The sequence below is a fragment of the Simochromis diagramma genome, unplaced genomic scaffold (genome assembly GCF_900408965.1).
Source record: "Simochromis diagramma unplaced genomic scaffold, fSimDia1.1 OVJJ01000603.1, whole genome shotgun sequence".
In the NCBI taxonomy this organism is placed as follows: Eukaryota; Metazoa; Chordata; class Actinopteri; order Cichliformes; family Cichlidae; genus Simochromis; species Simochromis diagramma.
This window is the reverse complement of record NW_024387414.1, coordinates 1358880-1383584: the sequence shown is the minus strand read 5'-3', so window position 1 is coordinate 1383584 and position 24705 is coordinate 1358880. Positions and strand designations below refer to the sequence as shown.

The 24705-nt window shown below is 46.2% G+C and overlaps 2 protein-coding genes across 3 annotated transcripts; both read left to right on the top strand.

The window, feature by feature from the left end:
- Positions 1 to 462: 462 nt before the first annotated feature.
- On the top strand, positions 463 to 9785 carry hdgfl3 (HDGF like 3). Its single transcript, XM_040011638.1, has 6 exons — positions 463 to 758; positions 3615 to 3691; positions 4989 to 5127; positions 5221 to 5382; positions 7319 to 7453; positions 8894 to 9785. The coding sequence occupies exons 1-6, from the start codon at positions 675 to 677 to the stop codon at positions 8918 to 8920; spliced, it is 624 nt and encodes a 207-aa protein (XP_039867572.1). The 5' UTR covers positions 463 to 674; the 3' UTR covers positions 8921 to 9785.
- Positions 9786 to 15595: 5810 nt separating this feature from the next.
- Positions 15596 to 23555, top strand: rbb4l (retinoblastoma binding protein 4, like). 2 transcript variants are annotated; one of them, XM_040010861.1, is made up of 12 exons: positions 15596 to 15736; positions 17675 to 17819; positions 17904 to 18049; positions 18319 to 18492; positions 18578 to 18693; positions 19291 to 19451; positions 19534 to 19660; positions 19754 to 19831; positions 19921 to 19997; positions 20103 to 20160; positions 20415 to 20525; positions 22964 to 23555. In XM_040010861.1, exons 1-12 carry the CDS (start codon positions 15721 to 15723, stop codon positions 23033 to 23035), a joined length of 1281 nt encoding a protein of 426 aa, XP_039866795.1. In that variant the 5' UTR covers positions 15596 to 15720; the 3' UTR covers positions 23036 to 23555. The 2 variants fall into 2 exon arrangements, with proteins under 2 accessions (XP_039866795.1, XP_039866794.1); XM_040010860.1 differs by having other exon boundaries at positions 15597 to 15736; positions 18316 to 18492.
- Positions 23556 to 24705: the final 1150 nt, after the last annotated feature.

The following is a 24705-nucleotide window of genomic DNA, read 5'->3' as shown; positions in this document are numbered from 1 at the left end:
CACAAACATAAGGTTAACAGAAAACTAAATTTCCTCAATTTCTTGATGGAATTCGACAACTATACTGACACTATCAAACATTCCTCTAATCACAAAGCAATTATGCCGTTATTAGTCTGCTTAAATTAAATATTCAGAGGCGTAATTAATGCGAGGCTCTGTTTTTTGTCTGCTTTTTGTCTGTTTTTGTTCGCTCTCCCTGCAACATCCATATTTTTTCTTCTGTGTTAAGCTTCTGAAATTATTTTGTAGAGTACATATTTTATGTAATCTTTGTTCTGCTAAGGTAGCTACTGCTCTTGTACTTTGTTCCTTTATCAAATAAAGTTGATTTAAAAAAAATAAAAACATTTCCAGCCACCGGTCAGCTGACGGGTATTTAACCGGAAGTGTTTGCTGGGGACGTTCGAGCAGCAGTGCCGTTTTATTCTGAAGGCCGGAAGTCGAGTCTTTCCCCCGCTGTGGCTCTCCGCGCTTCTTACGCTTCTTACGTAGGCCATTCCCGCCGCGTTTACGGCCGCCTCCGAGGGTAACGGCAGCCCCGTCAGTCAGGCCCGTTTTCCGCCTTTCTTTAATTATTTCTGTCGGTGTGACTGCGGCGGGTAAACACTCCGATGGTCGTTGAGCCCGCGCGGCACTGAAGGACTGCACAGGCTCGGAGCTCCACCGCAGACATGGCTCGCCCTCGGCCGCGGGACTACAAGGCAGGAGATTTGGTTTTCGCGAAGATGAAGGGATACCCGCACTGGCCGGCCAGGGTGAGTCTGGGCTGGGAGCGCGGGAGGCGGGGTCGGTGCGCGCGGTCCTGCCGCTGCTGCGGGAGCGGAGCCGCATTTCTCTGCGCATTTGCGGCCCCGGGCAACGTCCGTGTGCGGGCATCTTACACCGAGTTCGGGGCCCTTAGCAGGGCTCCATTTTCTGCGAAACTGCGCTTCTCTCCCAGCTTCGCACTGCATGCGTGCGTGCATGCGCGTGTTTTAATGTGGTTGTGATGTTAAACCTGCACATGACCTCAGGTAACCCCGCTCACGCGCCGTGTTTCTGTCGGCTTCTCGCTGCTGTCCCACATCACTAAAACGAGCCCGTGCTTCAAACACGGCTCGTGTATACCTGTACGTATACCTGCCACTCACGCAGCACGAGTGACCCACGGCTCCTGCAAGTCCTCACATGACTGCATTCACATAATACACGAATGCAGATTTATTTTCCTGCAGTCAGGAGTGACTGTGGACACCTGTGCACACCTGTGCTCACCTGGTGATGCTCAGGGACCGTGTGCAGGATGCTGATCGTTTCAGATAAAGTCCAAGTCTAAGAGAGAAAGTTTGGACCCTGTCAGGATGGTTTTGCTGTTTGAGGTTTTATCAAAGGTTCTTTTAGAAAATGTGAGATAAAATCCTGACAGCAGGTTCAGGATGTTACCGACGTGATGGGCTCCTACAGTGCTTCAGCTTCCACCCTGCAGAAGGTGCAGCGAAGCACGGCGACATTTGTTATGTCCTCTAAAGTTTAGGAATATTTGACTGTAAAAGTGGATGAACGGGACACGCTCCACCCAAACTCCTGTCACTTCACAACAAAAACTCTGATTCACGTCAGACTCGGTGTGTCAGTGGGCAGGAGGTTCCTCCATGCACAAGCAAAGTTTAAACACAGAAATGATTCATATATGAGAGCGTGTATGGATTCATCTCCTCTTAGAGAGGTTTGACTCGGATTGCCAGAGGAGCACCGACCCATTGGAAAGCTCTGACTGTACTGAAGGGTGGCTGTGGCTCAGGTGATGCAGCAGGGCAATACTAATCAGAAGGTTGCTGGTTCAGTCCCAGTCTGCTCTAGTTGACATGCTTCCCTCTGGTGCATCCATCAGAGTATGGATGTTAGAGCATGAAAAATGTGCTCTGAGTGCAGAAGTACTCGCTATACAAGAATCAGACCACATATAACACGTGGCTGTATCAGGTAGACATTTAAAAATGTACGATGTGGTTGAGTAGTGATCAGCTGATGGATAATGGCACAGAGAAAAACATTTCACTGTAACTTCTATTGGGCTGTTTCTCTGAAGTAAGGGTGTCAAACATACGGCCCGGGGGCCTGTGAAAGTGTCTGTGATCTAACAGCACGGCCTCATACCTTTGAATGGTTCTAGTTAGATGGGTTCTTGGTCCTGGGTGGAGGACTTCTCCATCAGTGTCCTCAGACCGCAGGTACTTTACTCACAGCATGTTTTCAGGAAGCTCATCTGTTTCTAATCTGACAGCACTCACATATCATTTATTGTATTTTTTATCCTCCCTACTTGTTTATCCATCTCCTGCTGTTTGTCCGAGTCATTGCAGTCTAAGCAGCAGCGCTTCAAGCTCCCCGCCCACCTCCTCCACCTCACCGAGGCATTCCCCACCCGGCAGATTTTATTTACACAGCACCAAATCACAGCAACAGTCGCCTCAAGGTGCTTTATATTGTAAGGTCGACCCTACAATAACACATACAGAGAAAAACCCAACAATCATATGACCCCCCGTGAGCAGCACTTTGGTGACAGTGGGAAGGAAAAACTCCCTTTTAACAGGAAGAAACCTCCAGCAGAACCAGGCTCAGGGAGGGGCGGGGCCATCTGCTGTGATTGGTTGGGGTGGAAGAAGGAAGACAGGATAAAGACAGAGATTAATAACAGGTATGATTCAATGCAGAGAGGTCTGTTAACACGTAGTGAGTGAAGGAGAAATAATCTCCCCAGCGTGGCCTGGGTCTGCCCCAGGGTCTCACCCCCCGACATGCCCAGAACACCTCACCTGTGAGGCTCCACGCTCTGAATCACCTCCCCATCGTGGTGGAGGAGTTTGTGTGCCTTAGTCCCAGGTGAAGAGTTCACCTTCGGGTGGCTGTAGCTCAGGAGGTAGAGCTGGTCACCCCCTGATTGGAAGGTTGGTGGTTCGATCCCCTGGCTCCTCCAGCCTGCATGTCAAGCATCCTTGGGCAAGATACTAACCTGAACTTGCTCTCCGATGCGTCCATCGGAGTATGAATGTGTATGGATGTCGTTAGAAAGCACTATGTATAGAGGAAGTCCATTCCGCCTTTACCCTGTGAAGCATCAACATCATGATTACCCTGCTCGGTGAGGGTATGGCACTCTGTGGGGACAGCCTAAAGAAGCATCATCACTGCCCACAGGAGGCGCTGTGGGGACCGGGGGTTGGATCTACATGTATTTAATTTTAGCTGCTGGAAATTGTTTAAAACTATCATTTAAAGTAGTGTGAAACTCCTCTCTAATGAAACATAAGTAGTTTCAGCGCCTTGCTTCATTCGTTTCTCTTTGTAAGTCCAACACGCTGTTTTATAACCAAATGCTCGTTTTGTTTTTATCTCTGTTTCGTGTCTGTCGTGTTTCCTGTAAGAGAAATTTCTTCATTGAAACTCATGAATGTGTTAAAAATCCTCACAGATAGAAACGATGCTTCTGTAACTGTTACGCTGCTGTATAAATACAGTTTGTTGTTGTTTTCATCCTACCTCCTCCAACACGCTGACCTCTCTCCAGGCTTCTGTGACCTCGGTTGGTCATCGCTCTGATAAATATTCACTTTCTCTCTCTGCTTCAGATTGATGAGCTTCCTGAAGGAGCTGTCAAGCCACCTGCCAACAAATACCCCATCTTCTTCTTCGGGACCCATGAAACGTACGCACCTTTTTATTTTTCAGCTTGTGTTTACGAGGCGAGCAGCAGCTGCAGCGCTCGGGTCCACGGGCCGGGAATCACGATATTTGATCCGAAATAAATCCAGAGCATAAACTCAAACTGGCGTTTGGCCTCCTACGGAGGGCGGTCCGTGGAAATCGGCTGCACAGGAGTTAAAATGTGTGTACACTCATATCCATGATATTAGCAGATTTATCGATTCATTGGCGTTTGTCTCGCTTTAACGTTCCAGATGATTTGAATTATTTACATGCTGGCTGTTTTTCTGCATACAGGAATTTTGACCTTTCCTCAAAACAAAACCACCAGAACTTTAATAAAACTCCAGCTGAGAAAGTTTTTAAAGTCTGTGTTTATTTACTGCAGCATATAATAAAAATAATACCAGAACATAATTATATAGAGCATGAAAGCATATCAACATGATGCACAGACCTTACAGGTAACACAGACTGCCTTTATACTGCTGCGTAGCTTCATCTGTAAACACATATACAGATGTTTTTGTTTATTTTCAATATTTTGTTGTACTTGTTACAAGGACAATAAAAATATTCTGATTTGTGGATCCGTCGTGTTGTTCGACACCTGAAAGATCCCTGGTTTCAATCAGATTCCTGGGATTTAGAATCTCTGGAAGAGCCGCTCCATCCCTGATGAGTCATCTTTGTATATCAGGACATTTATGCTTAATAGCCACGCAGTGAAGGAACTGAAAGTTTCAAATGTTCAGAGTTAAAAGATCAACATTTAAACACGGAAACAAAAAGTACTCAAGTACATGTACTTAGTTACTTTCAGTCTGGTGCTATCCATGCTCTCATCCAGTAAGATCAGCCCTGCTCATCACACATGATCACACACACTGTATATAAAAGATGGACATAGATCTGATACTAGCATTGTCTCTGGTGTCCAGCAGGGGGCGACTCCTCAGACGTCTGAGAAATAAAGAATGAATCTTGACGTTTGTTTTGTAAATAACGGTCCGGTTGGAGTCGGGAAGGAGGATAAAAAGAGGCAGCAGGCTCCACTGTGTGGTCATATTCAGCCGTCACGCTCTACAAGTCAAATATTTATGGAGCTTCGTTTTCACTAAACTATCAAAAATATCACCAACCGGCGATGGAGCCGTCCAGATTGTCTCCTCAGAGCCTCGTGAAAACGCCGCATGTTCATCAATGAACTTCAGATCATTCAGTAAAGCCGCTCTGGGTGTTTTTAGTTATGATAACAGAAGTAAACCTGTCCGCTTCTTCTTCTGCGTCTTTTTCAGTGCATTCTTGGGTCCAAAGGATCTTCTTCCCTACAAGGAGTACAAAGACAAATTTGGCAAGTCCAACAAGAGGAAAGGATTCAACGAGGGCCTGTGGGAGATTGAGAACAACCCCGGAGTGAAGTTCACCGGCTATCAGGTCAGTGGGCGCTGAAGCTTCAAAGAAAAGCCTTTCACAATAAACATCCTCCTTTCAGCTTTTCTAATCAAACGCGGCGTTGTCTGCTCGCAGGCCATCCAGCAGCAGAGCTCGTCGGAGATGGAGGAGGGCGGGAACGCCGCCGATGGCAGCAGCGAGGGCGAAGAGGGCGACTCCGTCGAGGAGGAAGACGACAAGGAGAAACTGAAAGGAGACAAGACCGGGTCCAAACGGAAAAAGACGGCCAGCTCCAAGGTAGCGTCCTGCAGACAGGGGAGTGCGAAACGAGTCTGTGCTCGTTACGCTGCTTGTTTCAGGTTTGAGCAGGAGAGGTCATCAGCTATGCCGCAGTAATCTGACCTGCTGGGGTCAAATATGTCTGTTAGTGTGAAAAGCTTGAATCAACATGTTCCCACGGGCTCCGACGGCAGGCTGGAAACACGTTTTTAAATGAGAGTGACTCACTGTGGAGCCTCTGCTGGACATTAGTGGAACTGCAGGTTTCGGCGCTACCTCCAGGTTTCAGCTAGAAATCTGAGATGAATCGTCCAGATTTAAAAAGTCTGAGTTATTATTCTCGCGTTCTCCTGCTCTCCACAAACCCAACAATAAAGCTTTGGTCAGATATTTAAATGGATTTTAAAAGAACATCAGGGAGCTCGGTCTCCCTTCATCGCCGTGAGCACACGCGGTGATGTGGTGAGTGTTGACTCACGTTACTCGCTCGGGACCTAACAGATGATCGGTTTTGTGCTGTTTGAGGAACATTTCATGAAGCAGGGCGACGTGAATGTTTGATTTGTTGATGTTAACAAACGTCTGAAATAAAACCAGCTGATATCTGATGGATGCTGCAGAGGATCACGTCAAAGCCGCGTCGCAGACATCGTTTGAATCTCACGGCTAAATATTTTTTTAATTGCTCAAAATGAGTCTAAACCTTCATCCTTTTGCCCTTCATTCACCCAGATGTTTGGCGCCCTCGCGGCAGCGTCTCCTCCCGACGACCTTCCCCGTGTTTTTCACGTCCTCCGTCTTTTGTTTGACCTTTATTCTGGAGGAAAGCTCTCCCTCCCTCTCTCTCTGTGTTACTGTAGTCATGTTTAAGCTGCTGTAAATGGAGGCAGGTTGAAAAAGTCACTCGCATCCTGCTCTTCACTTAGCAACCACAGTTGCCTAGCAACTGGTCTCCATTACACACGGCACATGTGGTGCATCCGAAGGAATGTGCTGCGCTCCCGGGAGCAGCGTGTGTGTGTGGTGTACATGTTTAGACATCTTTGTGAGGACAACACATTGGAAGGCTAGTCCAGGTCCCCACAAGTTTGAGACTCGAAATGTGGTTTTAGTGTCAGGGTTACAGTTAAGTTTAGGGTAAAGGTTTGGATTAGGCATTCATTTTTGATGGTTAGGGTCAGGAGCTCGAGAAGGCATTATGTCAATGAGATGTCCTCATTAAGATATGAAAACGAGTGTGTGTGTGTGTTCATCAGATGGGGACAAAGAAACAGAAATGAGCTCATATTAAAGCTAAAATCATGTTTTCAGGTCTGGACTTTGACTCAGCTCATATGTAACTTTATATATTTTATATAACGCAGTTACATAGTTGCAGAATTAGAGACGATTCCCTGTGAGCAGCACTTGGTGACAGTGGGAAAGAAGACGAACAGGAAGTGACCTCTATCAGAACCGGGCTCCGGGAGGGGCTGTCACTGTGATTGTTCTTTGAGTTTTGTTTTTGCTTTGCTGCCTGTTGTATCTGTTATGTCACACAAAGAATTTCATTCATTTCTCTTCATAACCTGATTCATCACTTCTGTTAAAATTAGTTGTTTGAGCAGACCTGCTGCTGCAGGCTGCAGTAAGTCTTTGTGGAGCAGACAGCCTAATGTTATGTTGTATGCTCCGCAACACAACCAACAAAGATGTCCCTCAAGTGTTTCCACTTCTTTGAGCATTTCCTCACATTCATTCATTCGGCAGTCTTCCTCCAGAAATTGGCCTTTGTGGAATGTGTCCTTACATATTGCATGTCCGTTTCTGGCGTAGGGTTTCAAAGGGGTTTGCAGTGAGTTGGGCTTTTAAAGATATTTGCTCTGATGTTTGGTTGTCCGGTTGAACTGCTCTATGAGCTAAATGTCTGTAACTATGTGTAGTTTGTCTGCTGATGCTCGTTTTTCTGCCTCAGAAATCCTCAAAGCTGTCGAGGATCTCGTCTGGAGAGGACGACCTGGGGAAAGACGGGAAGGATGATGACCAGAAGAGCGGCTCGGAGGGAGGGGACCCTGACAACGACCTCATGCAGAACACCACCGACAGTAAGGTGGGAATAAAAGATGTTAGCACTCGGAGGCAAGAAAGGGGTTCGAGTTATGCATCCAAACTGATAAACAGGGTTTCAGTTGGAAGTGTGCGTTTCAACCCAAACCAAGTTGTTTTTAACCCCTGTTTTAAATCACTGGGAAACTATACACGAATAGAAAAGAACAAAAAAGATTTGTTCTATACATCCTTGGTACAAATTCAAGAAGCCTTCAAATATAAATGCAGACGATGCATTTACCTCTGCTGCTGTGTTTGATGACCGTTCCTCCCTGCTCCACATCAAACAGCTTTTTGATGACTGGGTCAGTTATAAGAGAACTTCTCTGCCACCGTTTGTGGCACATGAATATTTTTCACTACTCGTGGACCGTACCTCAGGGAATCCTAAGAAGATATTGAGGAAAAAGGCTGTGGGGCTCTCATTCAGGAGCAGATTGGACGAGCCTCCAGGTCGGAGATCCACCAATTGGACTGGAGCCGTCCCTGGTTTTTGTTGCCAGTTACTCTTCAGGTTGTGGTTGGAAATGCGCCCTCGCAGCCACTGCAGCGTCAGTTTTTCTCGCTGGATGCTCTGGATTCTGTCGATTGCGGCCTTACCGCTGTGCCCTCGCCGCTTGCATCGCCAAACCAGTGGCTGATCCCACGGTGCGGCTGGAGAGCAGACAAAGTGTTTGCTGTGAGTCTCACTGCGACCAGCTCGCGCTGACATGTTTTTGTTGGATTGGCCTTCTGAACATTCGCTCCTTTGCCCATAAATCTCGCCCTTAATGAACTTTTAGCCTGAGGTCATCGAATCAAAACCTTTCACTCCCTCACACTGGTTTCAGATCCTGTTGCACCCGGACTGTGGAGTGCACTGCGGAGTTTGGACTCTGTGGAGACTTTTAAGAAGCAGCTAAAGCTTTATTCCACGAAGCTTTTAATTAGACCAAGGCTTAAATGCTTTTATGAGACATTTATGACTGTGTTGTGTTTTGCAACCAGCAATCCAATGTGGTAGCCAACATAGCTGTTCAGCTTTCTTTGTACACTCCATGTGTAGCTGGGTATTGGTCTGACTGCAATGTGCCAAGTGTAAAGTTTGGTGTAGGGTCGGAGTTCAGGAGCTGGGCTCGGCCCTCTACTTCTAATGAAGTCTTCATGCTTTAGCAATCAGAGACACTTCGGACAATTTCATGCTCCCAACTATGTGTGGACGGTTTGGGGATGGCCACTTCCTGTTCCAACATGGCTGCGCACCAGTGCAAAAAGCAGGTCCATAAAGACTTGGATGAGCCAGACTGGTGTGGTTGACTGGCCTGCACAGAGTCCTCACAAATGTGCTCCCGCAACAATGTTAAAAAAGCCAATGGATTAGACATGAAATGTGCTGAATGTGAAAGTGCCTGAGACGAGTCTGCTTTAGCTTTTCTGAACACGCTGTCTTTTCCTTCCTCAGAACCAGCTGCTCTTAGAGGAACACTAGAGGGGAAATCGTTGTGCGTAGCTGCGACGTTGGCACGGTGACCCCACGACATGATTTCTCATCAGCACCACCTGCTGGCTGCCATCGACACCTCCACTTCCTGTTCTTCAGTGTGTGTTTGTATGAAAGATGCACCCTTACTGATGCTGGTATCAGCCTCCACATTGGTACCAGGCTTGAGACTGGGCATTACGTCACACGGGTTATTTCTCAGCACTCTCACTTAATCCCAGGAGAAGCCTCGAAAATCAACGGCTGAAGGTTGTAATTAGTTTCATGCGATGATTTGAAGGATATTTTAAGTGGCATTAAGTACATGTAAACCTTTAGGAGCTTTGATACCATAATGTGTGTTTTTAATGGAGCTTTATTCTTGATTTGATTTGTTTCTACTCGGCCTGAGGCGACAGCGATGTGTTTTAATTTACTGTGTTTAAGCTTCACGTCTCTTAAAGTAGCTGATTTAGGAGCGTAAAGTTTTAGCTTTAGTCCGAACCGTGAATCTTGGAAACCTCGTCACAGACGGACACGCAGATCTGAGCAACAGCTGCGTTAGCCAATCGGTGTTTGTGATGTCATCACAGAGCGCTCTCCTGCCAACATCGACAACATTTAAAAACCACCGAATATAAATAAATAGTTTTTTGTGATTCAGCGTGTTAATAATAAAAACTTGGATTAGTTACAAAGTGACTGTAAAATATGAACAAATTATTCTTTCGACTATGCAAAAATTAAAAAGTCAAACTAAGCACGTGTTTAAAGATATTTATCAATCAAACCTATAAAGTTAAAGATTTCCTCTATAAATGTGTCTGTTTGAGGGGAAACTGGCAGATAAAAGAAGGCTGCTTTAGACAAACAAGAATAAATATGCCATATTAATTTCTTCACAACAGAAGACGTAGGTATCAGGTAACACCAGCAAGAAAAATATTACTTTTAAACTGTGACAGGAAGTGTGAGCGTGTTTGCACACGTGTGGAATAAATCGGGTCTCCGGTACAGATCAGGCAGCGACCGCGTGCACAGTAAGGCACCTGTCGTTGCTCAGGTGAGCTGGCCAGGTGCTGTGAATGCTTATTGGTTGTGTTAGCATTTTTTCGATGTTGCTGTCCGACTCGTCGAACTGCTCACGTTGATCTCTGCACGTCTTTTGATGACATCAGCAGCAGGGCTCTCTAAATCCTAAATGCTGATTGGCTGAAGCAGATGTTGTTCCAGAGGTGTGATCCAGATGTTGACCACAGTTAAAATGTTCTGTGTTGGTGTTATTGTGGAGGTAGCTAAAAGCCCAGCAGAATGAACCTGCTGAAAATTCACAAAAGCACAGAAAAACTCAAAAGTTTCGGCCGGCTCGCTTCGATCTGACTGCACCTTCCGAACAATCAGCAAACAGAGTCAGCTGTTCGTACTGACCCGGCCGTCCGAGCTCGCTTTATTCAAAAGGAAACCCCGGTGCAGTCTGACGACAGAGCTGAAGCCGTCTGGATTTATTTATAGCTCTGCTGTAGCTAACCAGCTGCGCTCTGTAACCGCAGCGTGGTTTTTGTGGAATTGAATCCATTTTAAAGGATGAATGTAAACAATGGTTAATGAAAGCTAGGCTGACTAAAGCAAACCCAGTATAAGCATTTCTGTCGCGCTGTGCCGGTAACGGTAAATGTCTCGGCACATTCAGCGTTAGTTCATGTTTTTTTTTATATCAACAAAAAGCTGTAGGCTTCACTGAAACGTCTGTGACTGAAATCAGTGAGAGCTCAGAGGTAACACAACAACATGACCCGTCTGTGTGTTGCTGTGGGTGTCATTCAGGCTCCAGAGTGAACAAACATGATGTGAAACGCCCAGATTTATCTCCTCACACGCTGACGCAGTGCTTGTGTTTTATGTTTGTACGCTCAGGCCTGTAAGTTATTGGATCATTTTGCCTCTGCACGTCACAGACTGAGCAGTCTGGAATAAGCTCCTCCCTTTTTAACAACAGCTTTTGTCTGATTGGCTGCAGACTGTATGAGTGAGGGACTCGGACTCATGAGACCACAATCTCCAAATTAAACGATAAGACCCGAGACGCCGACTGACACCATAAGTGTTACTGACCTCCCATTTTCTCATAGACGTCTATCAGATTGGAGAGATGTCGCCCCCTGGTGATCGTTGGAGAGAATGCAAGTTTAATTCACCCTTGAGTTAAAGCTGGCGTCCACTGTGGTGTGTGTGAAACTGCAGAGCTTGTGTCCACAAACTTACGGTCCTGACCTGCCTCCTCACTAACTGCTGAAAAACGACTTTTTACATGTACTACTTCCTGTAGTTTGTCGCACACAGTAGAAACACAGTAGAAACACAGTATTGGTGCATCTGTGCTTGCTCTGCGACTTGGATGTGATCACAAGGTTCTGAGAACTCGTCCAGAAACGTCACCTGATATAAATTCGGCCCGCTGATATCCAGCATACCTGCTCAGTTTAAATCAGGTGAACTTTTTTGTCGTACCAACCTGTTTCTGGTCCACGCGTCTCCTGCGATGCACGAGGCTGTTTAACGTGCTGCAGACCTTTGACCTTTGACACGCTGTCCCGGACACCAAATACCTGAACGCTCGGCGCTTGTTCACAGCGAGTAGTCCAAACCGCAGAGGAGCAGATTAACGACTGGCCTCGTGCTGTGGGCGTTTGGTCCATTGTCAGCATCTTCTTCCAGCCACGTGATGGCGTTTGCTTCCGCCCGGCAGGGACACGACCTTTTACAGAGACCTGGACATTTTAGCTCATGAGGTATCCAACCAATCTTACCTCCATCTCTGAAACTGCATCCTGCCACTTAAAGAACATCTCCAGACTCGAGCCAGTGCTCTCAGACTTTCAGCCTCTGCAGCTGAAACCTCTATTCATGCCTTTCATCGCCTCCCACCTGGACTACTGTAACGATGCCCCGTTCGGTCGACCAATCACAGCCCTAGATGAGTTCTACAGTACATTCAAAACTTCTCAGCCCCACCCATATGAGCCTCCACTGGCTCACAGTCAGTTCTGCATCTCCTTTAAACCCCTCTCCTCGCCGACACCCCAGCCTGGACACCGCGGTGTGTCTGCGAGAACAGCCACGCTGATCCCTCGACTGAGTTGGACCTTCTTCACCGTCTTCCTCAGAGTTTGGACCTGGGGAAACGTTGATGACTAAGCAGACAGATGGACCCGCTCTCAGAACCTTTGAGTCACACCTTGTGCGACAGGTCAGGTGTGTTCCTCCAGGTGTACGTCATACTCACACAGTGTAGATAACCATCAGACAGTATTTATACTGACTGCACAGACCTACCTGTACACATCACTCATGATCACCTGTCACTGTGTACAAATGCATTTGATAAGACCCATAAATATATATAATGTGTATAATATATGATATATAAATATACACAATATATTAGTATATATTTATGTTATATAGATATTTAGGTTTATAATATGATATAATATTATATAGTATAGAGGGATATATATATGATATATTGATATATATACTATCAATTATATTTATTCTTCTAATGTGTATTATACTATATATATTTACTCCTATATATCTATATATATTATATATATTATATATATGTGTATTATATATATATATATTATATATATATATATATATTCTATATATATATGTGTACTTATATATACTCTATTATATATCTATATATATATATATATTCTCATATACACATATATATATTATAGATATATGTGTATATCTATATATATATATGTATACATATATATGTATACACTCTCCTAGCGTCTATGATGTATGTCGGGTTTTGCGGTGTACTGATCACTCTAGTTGTAGCTTGAAATAGGTTTCTGTTTTTTTACCTGGATAATTATGGGAGTGGTTTATGGAATATTCAGTGTCAAACATTAGCCATCCACACTATATGTTACTCTTTTATGTAACCAGAAAAAGATGAATGGAAATACATAGATAAATGTATGGAGTGTTGTGCACAAACCGGGTTACACATTGTAACTCCGTATTAACTCTTATCTGTATATTTGACTTTGGTTGTAGAGTGTAGGAGCGCTATTCTACTCGGACCGCTCTAGAAAACAGCTCATCTTTTTATGGAGAAGTGACACATCCGTTCCTCTGTGTACCTGTGAAATAGATCACTGTATAATTCAAAGCTTTTTATAGTGGCATGCTCTGCTGTTGTACTCGCCATCCATCCAAGTGTCGGCTGGTTCTTCTGTTTAACCTCTGAGCATCCATCAGACCGGCAGAGGTGACCCTCGCGTCACATCCACCTAACACGGTGTGGAAACTGGGAAACCTGACAACAGACGACGTCTGGGAGACCCGAGCCGGTTTCTTCATTCTGACGAGCCGTTCGAACGTTTTCCCTTTCAGATTGTTTTGTTTCTTCACAAGCTGTGACATGTGTTCCGAGTAGGTGAAGATTCTTTAAAAACCCCATCCCTGCAAACCCACCTCTGAAAACTACCACACAAAGAAAGTAACTGGGATTATCCTCTCCACACCAGTAGACTTTCTTCTTCTTCCAGTCCTCTCCACCTCCTCCTGTCCCAGCTTCCTCCTCTGCATGTCCTCCTTCACTACATCCATGAATCTCCTCTGAGCTCTTCCTCTTCTCCTGCCTGGCAGCTCCAACTTCATCCTCCACCCTCCCTCCTCTGCACACGCTCAGACCATCTCAGCCTCTCTGACTCTGAGCTGTCCCTCTGATGGACTCATTTCTGATTTAGGACTTCCACCTCTCCAGACTACTTCCTGTTTAAAAAAAAAAAAGGTGGAGGAGGATCAGGCTGACAACCTCATTAAGTTAAGCCCGTGTTACCCCTAACAACTCAGTTTTGACCCGTGGGTCTACGGCCATCCTCCCCGCTGTGAGTTTGAGGCCAAGCGGCGCCGGTTGGCGTCGGGACTTTGACCCTGCTTATAAAAATATGGGAGTGTTTTTGTCTCTGCCAATCAGGAGACTAAAATGAATCATTCTGACATCAAAAACTTTTTCTTGTTTTTGCTTTTTTTCAAAACACATTAGATGATGATGATGATGATGATGATGACCTCCTGGGTTAACTCACAGAGACTGAGGTAACTCTGCAGATGACCTGGTGGATGCTCAGAGGTCAGCGTCATGTTGCTGTTAGTGAGTGAACCTGAAGGAAACGGACGCCTCTGTTTCCGTTGGCTTGTCTGTATTCCCGAAGGTGACCTGGACCGCGTCCACCCTCAGAGGAGACGGGCGGTGTCATCTTTTATTTTGAAGTTGCCAAATCCTCCTTCGACCGAATCAAAGACGACGCCTGACCGCTCGGTCTTTTAACTCCCGTTGCCTTTGCTTTGCTCCCACTCCTGTTGTCATCAGATACAGACTGTTTATTTTCCCACGGCGGGTCGAGACATCCTCTCTGCGCGAACTCGTCTCTTCCTCTGTCGGTGTTTCTTTCCGATCTTTGTTAATGCTCGTATTTGGAACATGTTTTGCATTTTAAAGGTTTGTAATTTACTGTAAACTGTTTTTGCTGTTTATGGACAAAACTTTTACAAAATAAACTCATTGGAATGCAGAGCCCGTCTGTTTCCTGTTCACACTCACCAAAATAAAAGCACCTTTCTGACCTCCTTGGCTGTCTGTGTTACTGAGGTCTCACACTTCTGCCTTTGATTTCAGTCTTTTTTTTTCCACTTTGGTTTCAGTGTACGTTTACTTGCTTCAGTTTAGTTTTTTGGTTTCAGCCAATCTGTATGAGACATCCAAGCAAAATTATAATCCTAAAATTACACAAATTAAAAGAAAATAAAAATATTTAAGCTCTGTTTAAACCGGCTTTTTTTATTCATTTTTGTGTGTGTGGAATGATCTTTTAATAGCAGGATCTGTAAGTCTGCTGTAGTTTGTTCACAGGTGTGTTAAATGTGCATCAGTCACACCTCAGAGCTGCTTCTCTGTGAAGTTTAACTCGGCTTCAAGGTTCAAATTTATATTGTCACATTCATCAGAGCTGCAGAGAGCTCAGCTGCTTCTTTCTCTGGCTCATAAAACCTTTTCCCGATGAACATCACAGCGTCTTACTGCTGCTTTTTCGTCCTTCATCTGTTGGATTAAAGAACATGAAAAGCAGCCACAGGTGTGACCTCAACCTGTATTCAGGTTTACTTAAACGACACCTTTATTATCTGAATATCTAACGGTTCACCTTTTGGAGCAGAATTTGGTTGATTTTAGGCGAGATGCTGAGTACTTATACCGTGAGACAGTATAAGACCTCCAGTCAGAGGCAAACTGCTCACTGTCTGTTTTGTAGGGCACAGAATTGGGGCCACATTAAGAAAATAAAAAAGTACATTTTTCCTTGTACATTTTCTGTTCCTTCCTCTTAAAAAATACTGGTTTTTTTCTAATGAATTTGCCAAACAGTTTCTTGTAAATCTTGTAAAGTGTAAATTTGATATTCGACCCCGCCCCCACGTGACCCCGCCCACTGTACTGTTGCCTTTGGTCCTGTGCCCATCACCGTGGTCCTGGTACTCGCTGTTTCTGTGTTTTCTTTGTTTTCGATGCGCATGCCCTGTCTGCGCAGTCTGTGCACAGCGCTGATCCCCTGTAGTATGCGCGCGCTCACGCATGCGCAGCGCTCCTCCGTAATCCGGCGCTGAGAGGGAAGGACCCTGGGTTTAGCAGCGGCTCCCCCGAGCAGCAGTTTTAACAGAACTCCCGCCTTCCTGGATCCTCTGCCGTCCGGCTCCGAGTCGCGGGCAGAGTTTGGACAATGGCCGATAAAGAGGGTACGTTTAACGGCCGCTGCTCGGCGCCGAAAAACTGTTTTGGCCTGTTTTCCGAGCGCGCCGCTTTGTGCGCGCAGACTCTGTTAGGGTCTCATGTTAGCATCACATGCTAATATCAGAGCTGTCAGCGCGAGCTTTCCCGGGTTTAAAGCCTCCGTTTTTAAACACGAGCGCGTTTGAACGCCCAGTCTTTGAGTTCGGTATGACGTCAGATCTCCAAACTGACCCGGTTTGACGTTAATGAGCTGTTGCCTCACCACGAACAGCAGCTCCTCTGTTAGTCAGCACGCACACAGCTGGAGTCTGTTTGCTGCACGTGAGGCTGGTCAGGACTCCTTGAGCAAGGCACTTTGACTGAACCCCAAACTGCTCCAGTCCAGGTCCACTCTGCTTCCCCGGTAACGTTTCATACATGAAAGTGCTGTGAAGGCGGCATCACGTGATTATTAATCAGATAATCAATCAGTCAGATTTTATTGTCAGCACCTTTCAGTCCGGTCAGAGCCAACAATAAATCAGAGTAAAATCATTATGCAGTAATAAGCGATTTATAATAACTTAAAAAGAACACAAAAGCAACACTTTCAACGTTTAAATAGTTTGAGCAGATTAAGACTACATTTAGAAACGAATTCAGTAAAAACTAATGTGTTAATAAACGAGGCAGATGCATAATAAAAACAGAGTAAAATATACAGTAATTTGACTACTGTAATGAGTAAATAATAATAAAATAACTGAGGTAAAAATGGAAACTGCTTATTAAATCAAAATTTAAAATACAGTAAAAGTAAACAGTAATCCACAGGCTGACTGAAGCCTGAAGATGTTTAAGCTCAAAGATTTCAGGTATCAAAGTCTCCAAAGGTGTTAGCCGTGCAGGTCGGAGCTTCATACCTCTCCTCCTGGTCCCAGTGACGAGTCGGGCAGCAGAGTTTCGGTCAGCTGGTGTAAAGCCTCATTACTTTGAGCCGACAGCGGTCAGTGAAAGCATCAGTTCCTCAGAGCGTGTCCCAGTCCTGCCGGCTCTTCTCCCAGATCACGAAACACCTCACCACATCTCTAAAGCTGGGACGCCGTTCAGAGGAAGCTCAATTCTGTTGTTTGCGTCCTCGTTGGTGTTGTTTCATTTGCTGCCTGTAGCTCGTGGTTACAGGTGATCAGGTGATGGTAGAAACCTTCACAGGTCTCTCCTCCTCACAGCAGGCTGATCCATCACTGGGCAGTAACACTTGGGAGCGATGCACCATTTGTTGTCGCCGAAGTGCTTGCTCATAGGGAGTCATATGATTGTTGGCTTTTTCTCTGTATCTATTATTGTGCGATCTACTGTACAATATAAAGCACCTTGAGGCGACTGTTGTTGTGATTTGGCGCTTTATAAATAAAATTGAATTGAATTCCCCTTTTCTGCGGGAAATTCTGCAGAAAAAGGGGAAAACTCCAAAACATCAGCAGGATGGCATCATGACATAGACACAGACTTTATTTCATCCCACACTGGGGAAATTCACTTTTCACATCAGCAGAAGGGACACGAAGAAAAGGTGAATTAAAGAAGTGTTTGAAACATTAATAAGAACAATACTATACAGTGTACAGATGATTACTGCATACAGTAAAATACATATAAGAAAAATCTTAAGCGCAGTGGGAGTGATGATAATACTAATGTGAGATTTAACAGAAATTCTGAACAGCTGATTTGTGTAAACATACAGTGTTTTGTGTGTTGGACGATCTGATTGGACCAAAACATCCTCATCTTTTCTATACATACTGTTATTTCTTTTTAAAGAGTTTCTCTTATTAATGTCTTTTTAAGGCAGTTGTAAAAATGTGGTCAAAGACTTGCAGAACAGGAGCAGATGTCTGCAGCTCACATACAGTCAGGATGAGACGTGTGTACCTGTGTCTCACCTTGTGGTCTCTCTGAAGTGTACGACGATGCGGTGGAGGAGCGGGTCATCAACGAGGAGTACAAGATCTGGAAGAAGAACACGCCCTTCCTGTACGACCTGGTGATGACGCACGCGCTGGAGTGGCCCAGCCTGACGGTGCAGTGGCTCCCGGATGTCAACAGGTAAAAGAAGGCTGCTCAGGTGTGTGCGAAGCTGCTGCTTTATTGGCTGGTTATTGTGACGGTTCAACTCGGCGCTCTCCACAGGCCGGAGGGAAAGGACTACGCGGTCCACAGGCTGGTTTTAGGGACGCACACGTCAGACGAGCAGAACCACCTCGTTATCGCGAGCGTCCAGGTTCCAAACGACGACGCCCAGTTTGACGCGTCGCACTACGACAGCGAGAAAGGAGGTAAGCAAGGGCGTGTTTATGTGCTGGTTACAGTTACTTCCTGTCTGAAAGGGAGGGGTTTAGCAGATCTGTGCGCTCACACTGTGTTGTTGTGTCTCCCAGCAGGTACGTTGATGCTGTGTTCAGGTGTGCTGAAGGTGCGCCACTCCCACAGGTAGCATTAGTGTTTTAGTGTGCCGCTGAGCAGCTTTCGGGTACAGTAGGTCAGGACACGGCGGTCATGCCGCCGTCGCCTGTTCCTCTCCATCTGAGCGTTGTTGATCTTTCAGAGTTCGGCGGCTTCGGTTCCGTCAGCGGGAAGATCGAGATCGAGATAAAGATCAACCACGAAGGCGAAGTGAACCGAGCGCGCTACATGCCCCAGAACCCCTGCATCATTGCCACCAAGACTCCCACCTCCGACGTGCTGGTCTTCGACTACACTAAACACCCGTCCAAGCCAGGTGAGGTCGCCGCCCGGCTGCTCGCTACATGCTAAAATCAAACGCCCTCACGCATCATGACGAGGCATGTGTGTGTGCGTTTCAGATCCCAGCGGGGAGTGTAATCCCGACCTAAGACTGAAAGGTCACCAGAAAGAAGGATATGGCCTTTCCTGGAATCCAAACCTCAGCGGCAACCTGCTCAGCGCCTCCGACGACCACGTACGTGACATCATCGTTTAGCTTCAGTACACGAACTGAAGAAGGGTCCCTGTGAGGGTCAAGTTTAAGGGTTTAGAAGTCACACAGGCCGACAGCAGGACATTACCAGGATGCTCAATGTCAGATTTCAAACTAAAATACCTTAAATAATTTTTTAAAAGGCCAGCTTTTCAAAATAAAAGCTTCCAGTTTCTTATTGGATGCCTTCAAGACTTTTGGGACTTTCAGAATAAAGGCCCTTTTAATTTTAAAAAGTTGATAAGATCAAAAATATTTCTGTCTTTCATCAATTTTCCAAGGAAAAAAATTCCAGAGCGAAAGTAGCAGGTGCTTCTTCCGGTGAGCCAAACATTTCGTCCCGGTCACGCGGTGACGTACAGAAGTCGTCTCGTTATTGCTGCTCAGTCCCGTTAACGAGTGGATTTTCCCCCTGATGGTCACAGTTGACACTAAACTCTACATGTAGTCATTCAGGGGAATAAGAACGATCGTCTTTGCTTTTATCTTCTGAAGACAAACGCAGTTACGGAACAATTAAATATTTCATGTTTGTTTGCTCATAAAACTTCCCCACGCCCCGCCTCCTCTTCCTCTCAGACCATCTGCCTGTGGGACATCGGGGGCGGTCCAAAAGAAGGGAAGATCTTGGACGCAAAGACCATCTTCACGGGCCACACGGCGGTCGTGGAGGACGTCTCCTGGCATCTCCTCCACGAGTCACTTTTTGGCTCCGTCGCCGACGACCAGAAGCTGATGATGTAAGTGATCGTTAAAGGTGGTGGTTGTTTCTAACTGTGCGATCAAACCTGCTGGCTCTGACCCGCCTCCAACCATCCTCAGATGGGACACGCGCTCTAACAACACGTCCAAAGCGAGCCACTCGGTGGACGCTCACACCGCCGAGGTCAACTGTCTGAGCTTCAATCCCTACAGCGAGTTCATCCTGGCCACCGGCTCTGCCGATAAGGTAGAGGACACACCCACCTGCTCCTGTCATCGTACGAATAAAGTTTTTTCTATTACTCGTATGTTGAGGTGTGTGTGCTTTTCTTCCTGTCAGACTGTTGCATTGTGGGATCTGAGAAACCTCAAACTGAAGCTTCACTCCTTTGAGTCACACAAAGATGAAATTTTCCAGGTGAGACCTGAAAGTGTTTGTGAGGCTTCGTCGGTGACTCACACGTGATCGGAAAAATGATGGCGAGGCCTTCCTGTCCTTTTTATTAGGTACAATGGTCTCCTCACAACGAGACGATCCTGGCGTCCAGCGGCACCGACCGGCGTCTCAATGTCTGGGATCTCAGGTAATGCCTCGCTGTCAGGCGGAGCTTCAGATCAGGGCGGGGCTTGAGACAATGACACTAATGTATTTTTATTAAAAATACTGATATCGATTTGTGTCGTTTTAGCAAAATTGGGGAGGAGCAGTCTGCAGAGGACGCTGAAGACGGCCCGCCAGAGCTCCTGGTAGGTGATGATGTCAGCGTCACGTCTTTAGGTGACACTCGCATGTCTTTATTCTGATCACATGATCATGGCTGACCTAAAAAACAAACATGTTTTAGTTAATTTTGACCTTTCGATGACACAAGTGCGCTTACTCAGATACCGTGACGTAAGCAGAGAGTGTTCGAGTGCTTCAGGTGTGATCAGCAGGTGCATCATTTTCCTGTCAGAACAAAGCCCCGCCTCTCTAACCTGTCATTGCTGATCTCCATCAGTTCATCCACGGCGGCCACACGGCAAAGATCTCAGACTTCTCCTGGAACCCCAACGAGCCCTGGATCATCTGCTCGGTGTCTGAGGACAACATCATGCAAGTGTGGCAGATGGTGAGCGCGCACGCACACAGACACACACAGACACACAGTGTGTGACGGGAACAGATCAGATGAAGTGGTGGGTGGTGCGACAGCAGCAGCTCGGAGTTCTGACATGGAAATGTCATTTCGACTTGTGAAAGCCGACTTCAGGAAAACAGAATATCGTTTCACTCGCGCCAAAGACCAAAACATCTGGAAGCTCGTTTGGAGATGTTTCAGAAACGGTGTCACGAGCACGCCAACGGTCGTTTTGATTTCAAGAACATCAGAACGTCGGCCGTCTGATCCTCCAAACAAAGATTTATTTATTTAAACCTACTCGGGGTGCGGTGATGGTTTGCGAGGTTTTGGAGGGAGGCTGAGCGTGATGCAGGATCCGTGCTGAAAACTAACAGAGACACTGGGAATGTTGTCTTACTGGAGCCGTCTCGGTTGTAGCATTCAAGGCCTCGATCGGCTCATCAGCTCCGTGGTCACAGCGCTGTAGCTACTGTGCATTCTGGGCTGAGCTGTGCAGCGTCACAAAGCTTTGCCTCAGTCGCAGCTTGTGGGTCCTCCAACAGGACAAAGACCCAGGAATGGCTAACAACACAGCAGTGGACCGCTCTGAGGCGGCCGTACGAGCCCTGATCCAAATTCAGATTGTATTTGTCGCATACAGTACGACAGACCAGATACATGAATAAAACTAAAATTACAAATCAAGTATAAAATGAAAGTTAAAAATCCAAAATAAAAAGGTGCAAATCAGCAGACAGTGTACAGTGATATGAGATATGCAGAGTCTCCAGTCCTACACCTGGTTCATTGCCCGAGTAGCCTGGAAGAAGCTCCTCCTCTTTCTCTCTGTGTTGGCCTTATTGGAGCGGAAGCGCTTCTCTGACCCCAACAGTGAGAGTCCATTGGTGGGGTGGGAGGGGTCTTTCAGCATCTTCCCGGCTTTGGTGCTGCACCACTTGGTGTAAATAGACCCTGTGCACAAGAAAATACTAACTTCCTGTTTTAAGACCGGATGTAAAGTTGTGCATTTCCAGTAACTTTATTTTGCGGTCAATTGCTACTGCGAAGATGGACTCCCAAACCATGTCCAAAACACAAAAATGCAAAGATCGCGTTAAGTTACAAAGAGCAGAAGATGGGAACGCTCACCATTACTGTCATAAAAAATCAAATGATCAGTTTTGACGTTTGAAGAGTTTAGATCGATTGGTTGTTTACGTCACTCAACACAAGCAGAACTGCATCACAAAATCAGAAGCACATCTCTGCATAGTGACAGTTCTTATGATTTAAACAGGCAAATGTTCAATCTACAGGCGAACAACAGTGAAAGCCAGATGTTTCCCCCGTTATGTCGATATCAGTCCACACCTACACAGCATGTCAACAAACCGTGAAAAAAAGCCACAGAAAAAAAACAAATGAATGGTTGCTGATCAGGGTTTCTATGCATGAGTATTTACGAAGGGTATGTTGTGACGTACCTTCAAAATTACAGCGGTCCCTCACTATAACGCAGCTGTGCTGTTTCACTCATTTCTTTTTTCATTGCCTTTTTTTGTATACAGCGCATTGTCGATCTCCTCCGTGCCATCTCTCCTGTACAGTACAGTGTGACTCTAAAGATGCTAACCATCGCACAAAAAGTTGGACTTCTGATTCATTAATGTTGAATTCTCTGGCAGCGGCTCTACTCCGTGTTCTGGACCTGAAAACAGGGTTTGATCTGTGGTTTCATTCTATAATACTGGACTTATTTTTCTACAAAGGTTTGAACTTTGAGAGTTTAAAGAAGAGAGAAAAGTGAAAATGTTCATGCCTGCCTGAGAAAAGTGTACAAAGTGTACAGTGAGGGGTTTTTACAGCCTTAAAACATCTGTAATAATTGTAAAAAATAAAGTTGGCTACTTTGTTGAACAAGGAGTGAATAGTAGCAAATGCTAAGGCGCACAGAGTCTATAGACTGCAGGTGAGGGAGCTCTGAGCCAATGATGCGTCCGGCAGAGCGCACCACTCTTCGGCGAGCTCGTCTGTCCTGCTTGGTGCTGTTCACATATGAGGTGCAGATATTACCCGTCAGGATGCTCTGGATGGTGCATGAGCAGCACAAATCCCACCTTTACCTGTGGAGCTGAAATATCCAGTCTGGAGAAACAACCCTTCAAACCCGAGAGCGTTTGCACAGCTGTGGACAGTTGGAGAAACCGCTGGATTGCAGCGAGAGCCTCAAAATGTTAATATGCATGTAAATATGAATTATGAAGGTAGAAGAAGGTCCATCATTGTGTCAGGCCAGTTTCAACAATGTCAGAGTGCAATGTTTTTAACATCGGGGGGAAAGAGGACTGTTCGTCTGACGTTCATCAGATTCCTGCCGATCTCTCACGCCGGCCGTGTTGAGGTAGGAACTGTAGCGCTGCTTCTAACGGTTCCTTCCTTTCTTGCAGGCAGAGAACATCTACAATGACGAGGAGCCCGACAACACACCTGCGTCAGAGCTGGAGGCTCAGGGATCATAACCCCGCACAGGCTCCACCCCTGACCCCCACCCGTCCTCTCCCTCCCTCTGATTCATCTCAGTGCGAAAAGAGCAGCGCGGCGCGTTGGAGGCGTCTCGCACTCCGGCGCCGTCTCGCTTCGCTTCACCACTGCCCGGTACCCAAAAGCACCGACGCACCTGGAAAAGAACTGAAGTCCCTCTCGGGTGGGCGGAGCTCGATGGATTGGCTCTGTGTGCACGCTGTCGCTGTGAATTCATTTTAAAAGGGCTGACGGAAGGAAACGCAGCGTTACAGCATAGCTTGCTCCGTTCCTCCACCTGCAGCTCCTGTTAGATGTTCCCGAGTTGACGACGCGTCCTCCAAACAAACATTCCCGCTGCGTTCGCCTCCCGCTCCTTCGGTACTTCCTCACCCCTGCATTTGGCTAAATTCCTACACCCGAGGGAAACAGACCTTTGTTCTGTTACATGATGTGAAACTTTAGTTTTTGGTTCCTGCACCTCTGATCGCAATAAAGCTTTTGTAACTTTTCCAAAAATGCGTCTCAGCAGTTCTTTAAGATCCGGCCTCTAGCCAAACCATCAGCTCCTGTATCATTTGTGCCGTTATGAAAATAACGACCTGATCAACATGAGGAACAAACAGGAATCAAAGAACAGAAACCAGCAGCGCTGCAAATTCTACAAAACGTTTATTGAAAAGCGAGACAGACTGTAGGAACACGGTAACGAGGGCTCGTTAGTCAAACAAGAAGCTCTCCAAAGCTGTGACGCCTCTTTGTTCAGTCTCACCTGCAGAGGTAGATTCTGACATTACCTGAGAGTCAGAAAGAAGAAACGTGCCGCAACCTTGGTCCCCAGCGTCACCACCTCCATCCTCCATGTACAGTCTTTTAAAGAGGTCACAGGTGAAATCATGTCGAACACAATCCGTTACCTGACAGGTCCAAACACTGATCATGTGACTTTATCTGGCCCCTTCATTATGCGTGTGTGGGGGGAACAAGTTCAATAAAAACAGAACCGGTGAATCTGACGAGTCCAAACGCTCCTTCAAACTTTCAGCGTTGCTGTTCTCGCAGCTGTTTCAATAAAGTTTAACGTTCTCGATAAAAGGTCGTGCTGAGGTTTTGTGGTGGGCGGAGACAGACACCATCACCTGACAGGAAAAAGATGAAAACGGATCAAACTGCCTCAGTCATTCGGGCGCTGCTGTGTGGTTTGAATTACAGATGTGCAGCAGGAGAACAGCGCTGAAAGCAGCTGGAGCGTTTTTTAAACGACAGCACATCAAAAAGCCGAGAGCCTCATCCGACGCCGGAGACGCTCGGAAACACGGTCGACACGTCGGCGGGACCATCGAGGGTGACCCCGAGTTAAAGTGGACCTGCTTCTGCTCACTTCCTGTCGTGTATTTCCTGTTCCTGCGTTGTGTCCTTCATGTTAAAGCTCAGCTGCTCTAAACACAGTCGCAGTTTTTTCTACTCTTGAATCTGGATGATGTCACAGAGAGGTGGTGCCCTGTTTTTCAAGAAGCAGCCAATCAGAATGCTGTCTTAAAGTGGGAGGAGCTAAACCAGCCTATTTCAGCAGCAGTGAGGCCAGGTATGATATTCAGAAGGATTATTTTGAATCATGCAAAGCTGGTCTGGTAGAGTCCAAGAATAGAAACAAAATAGATCCACTTTA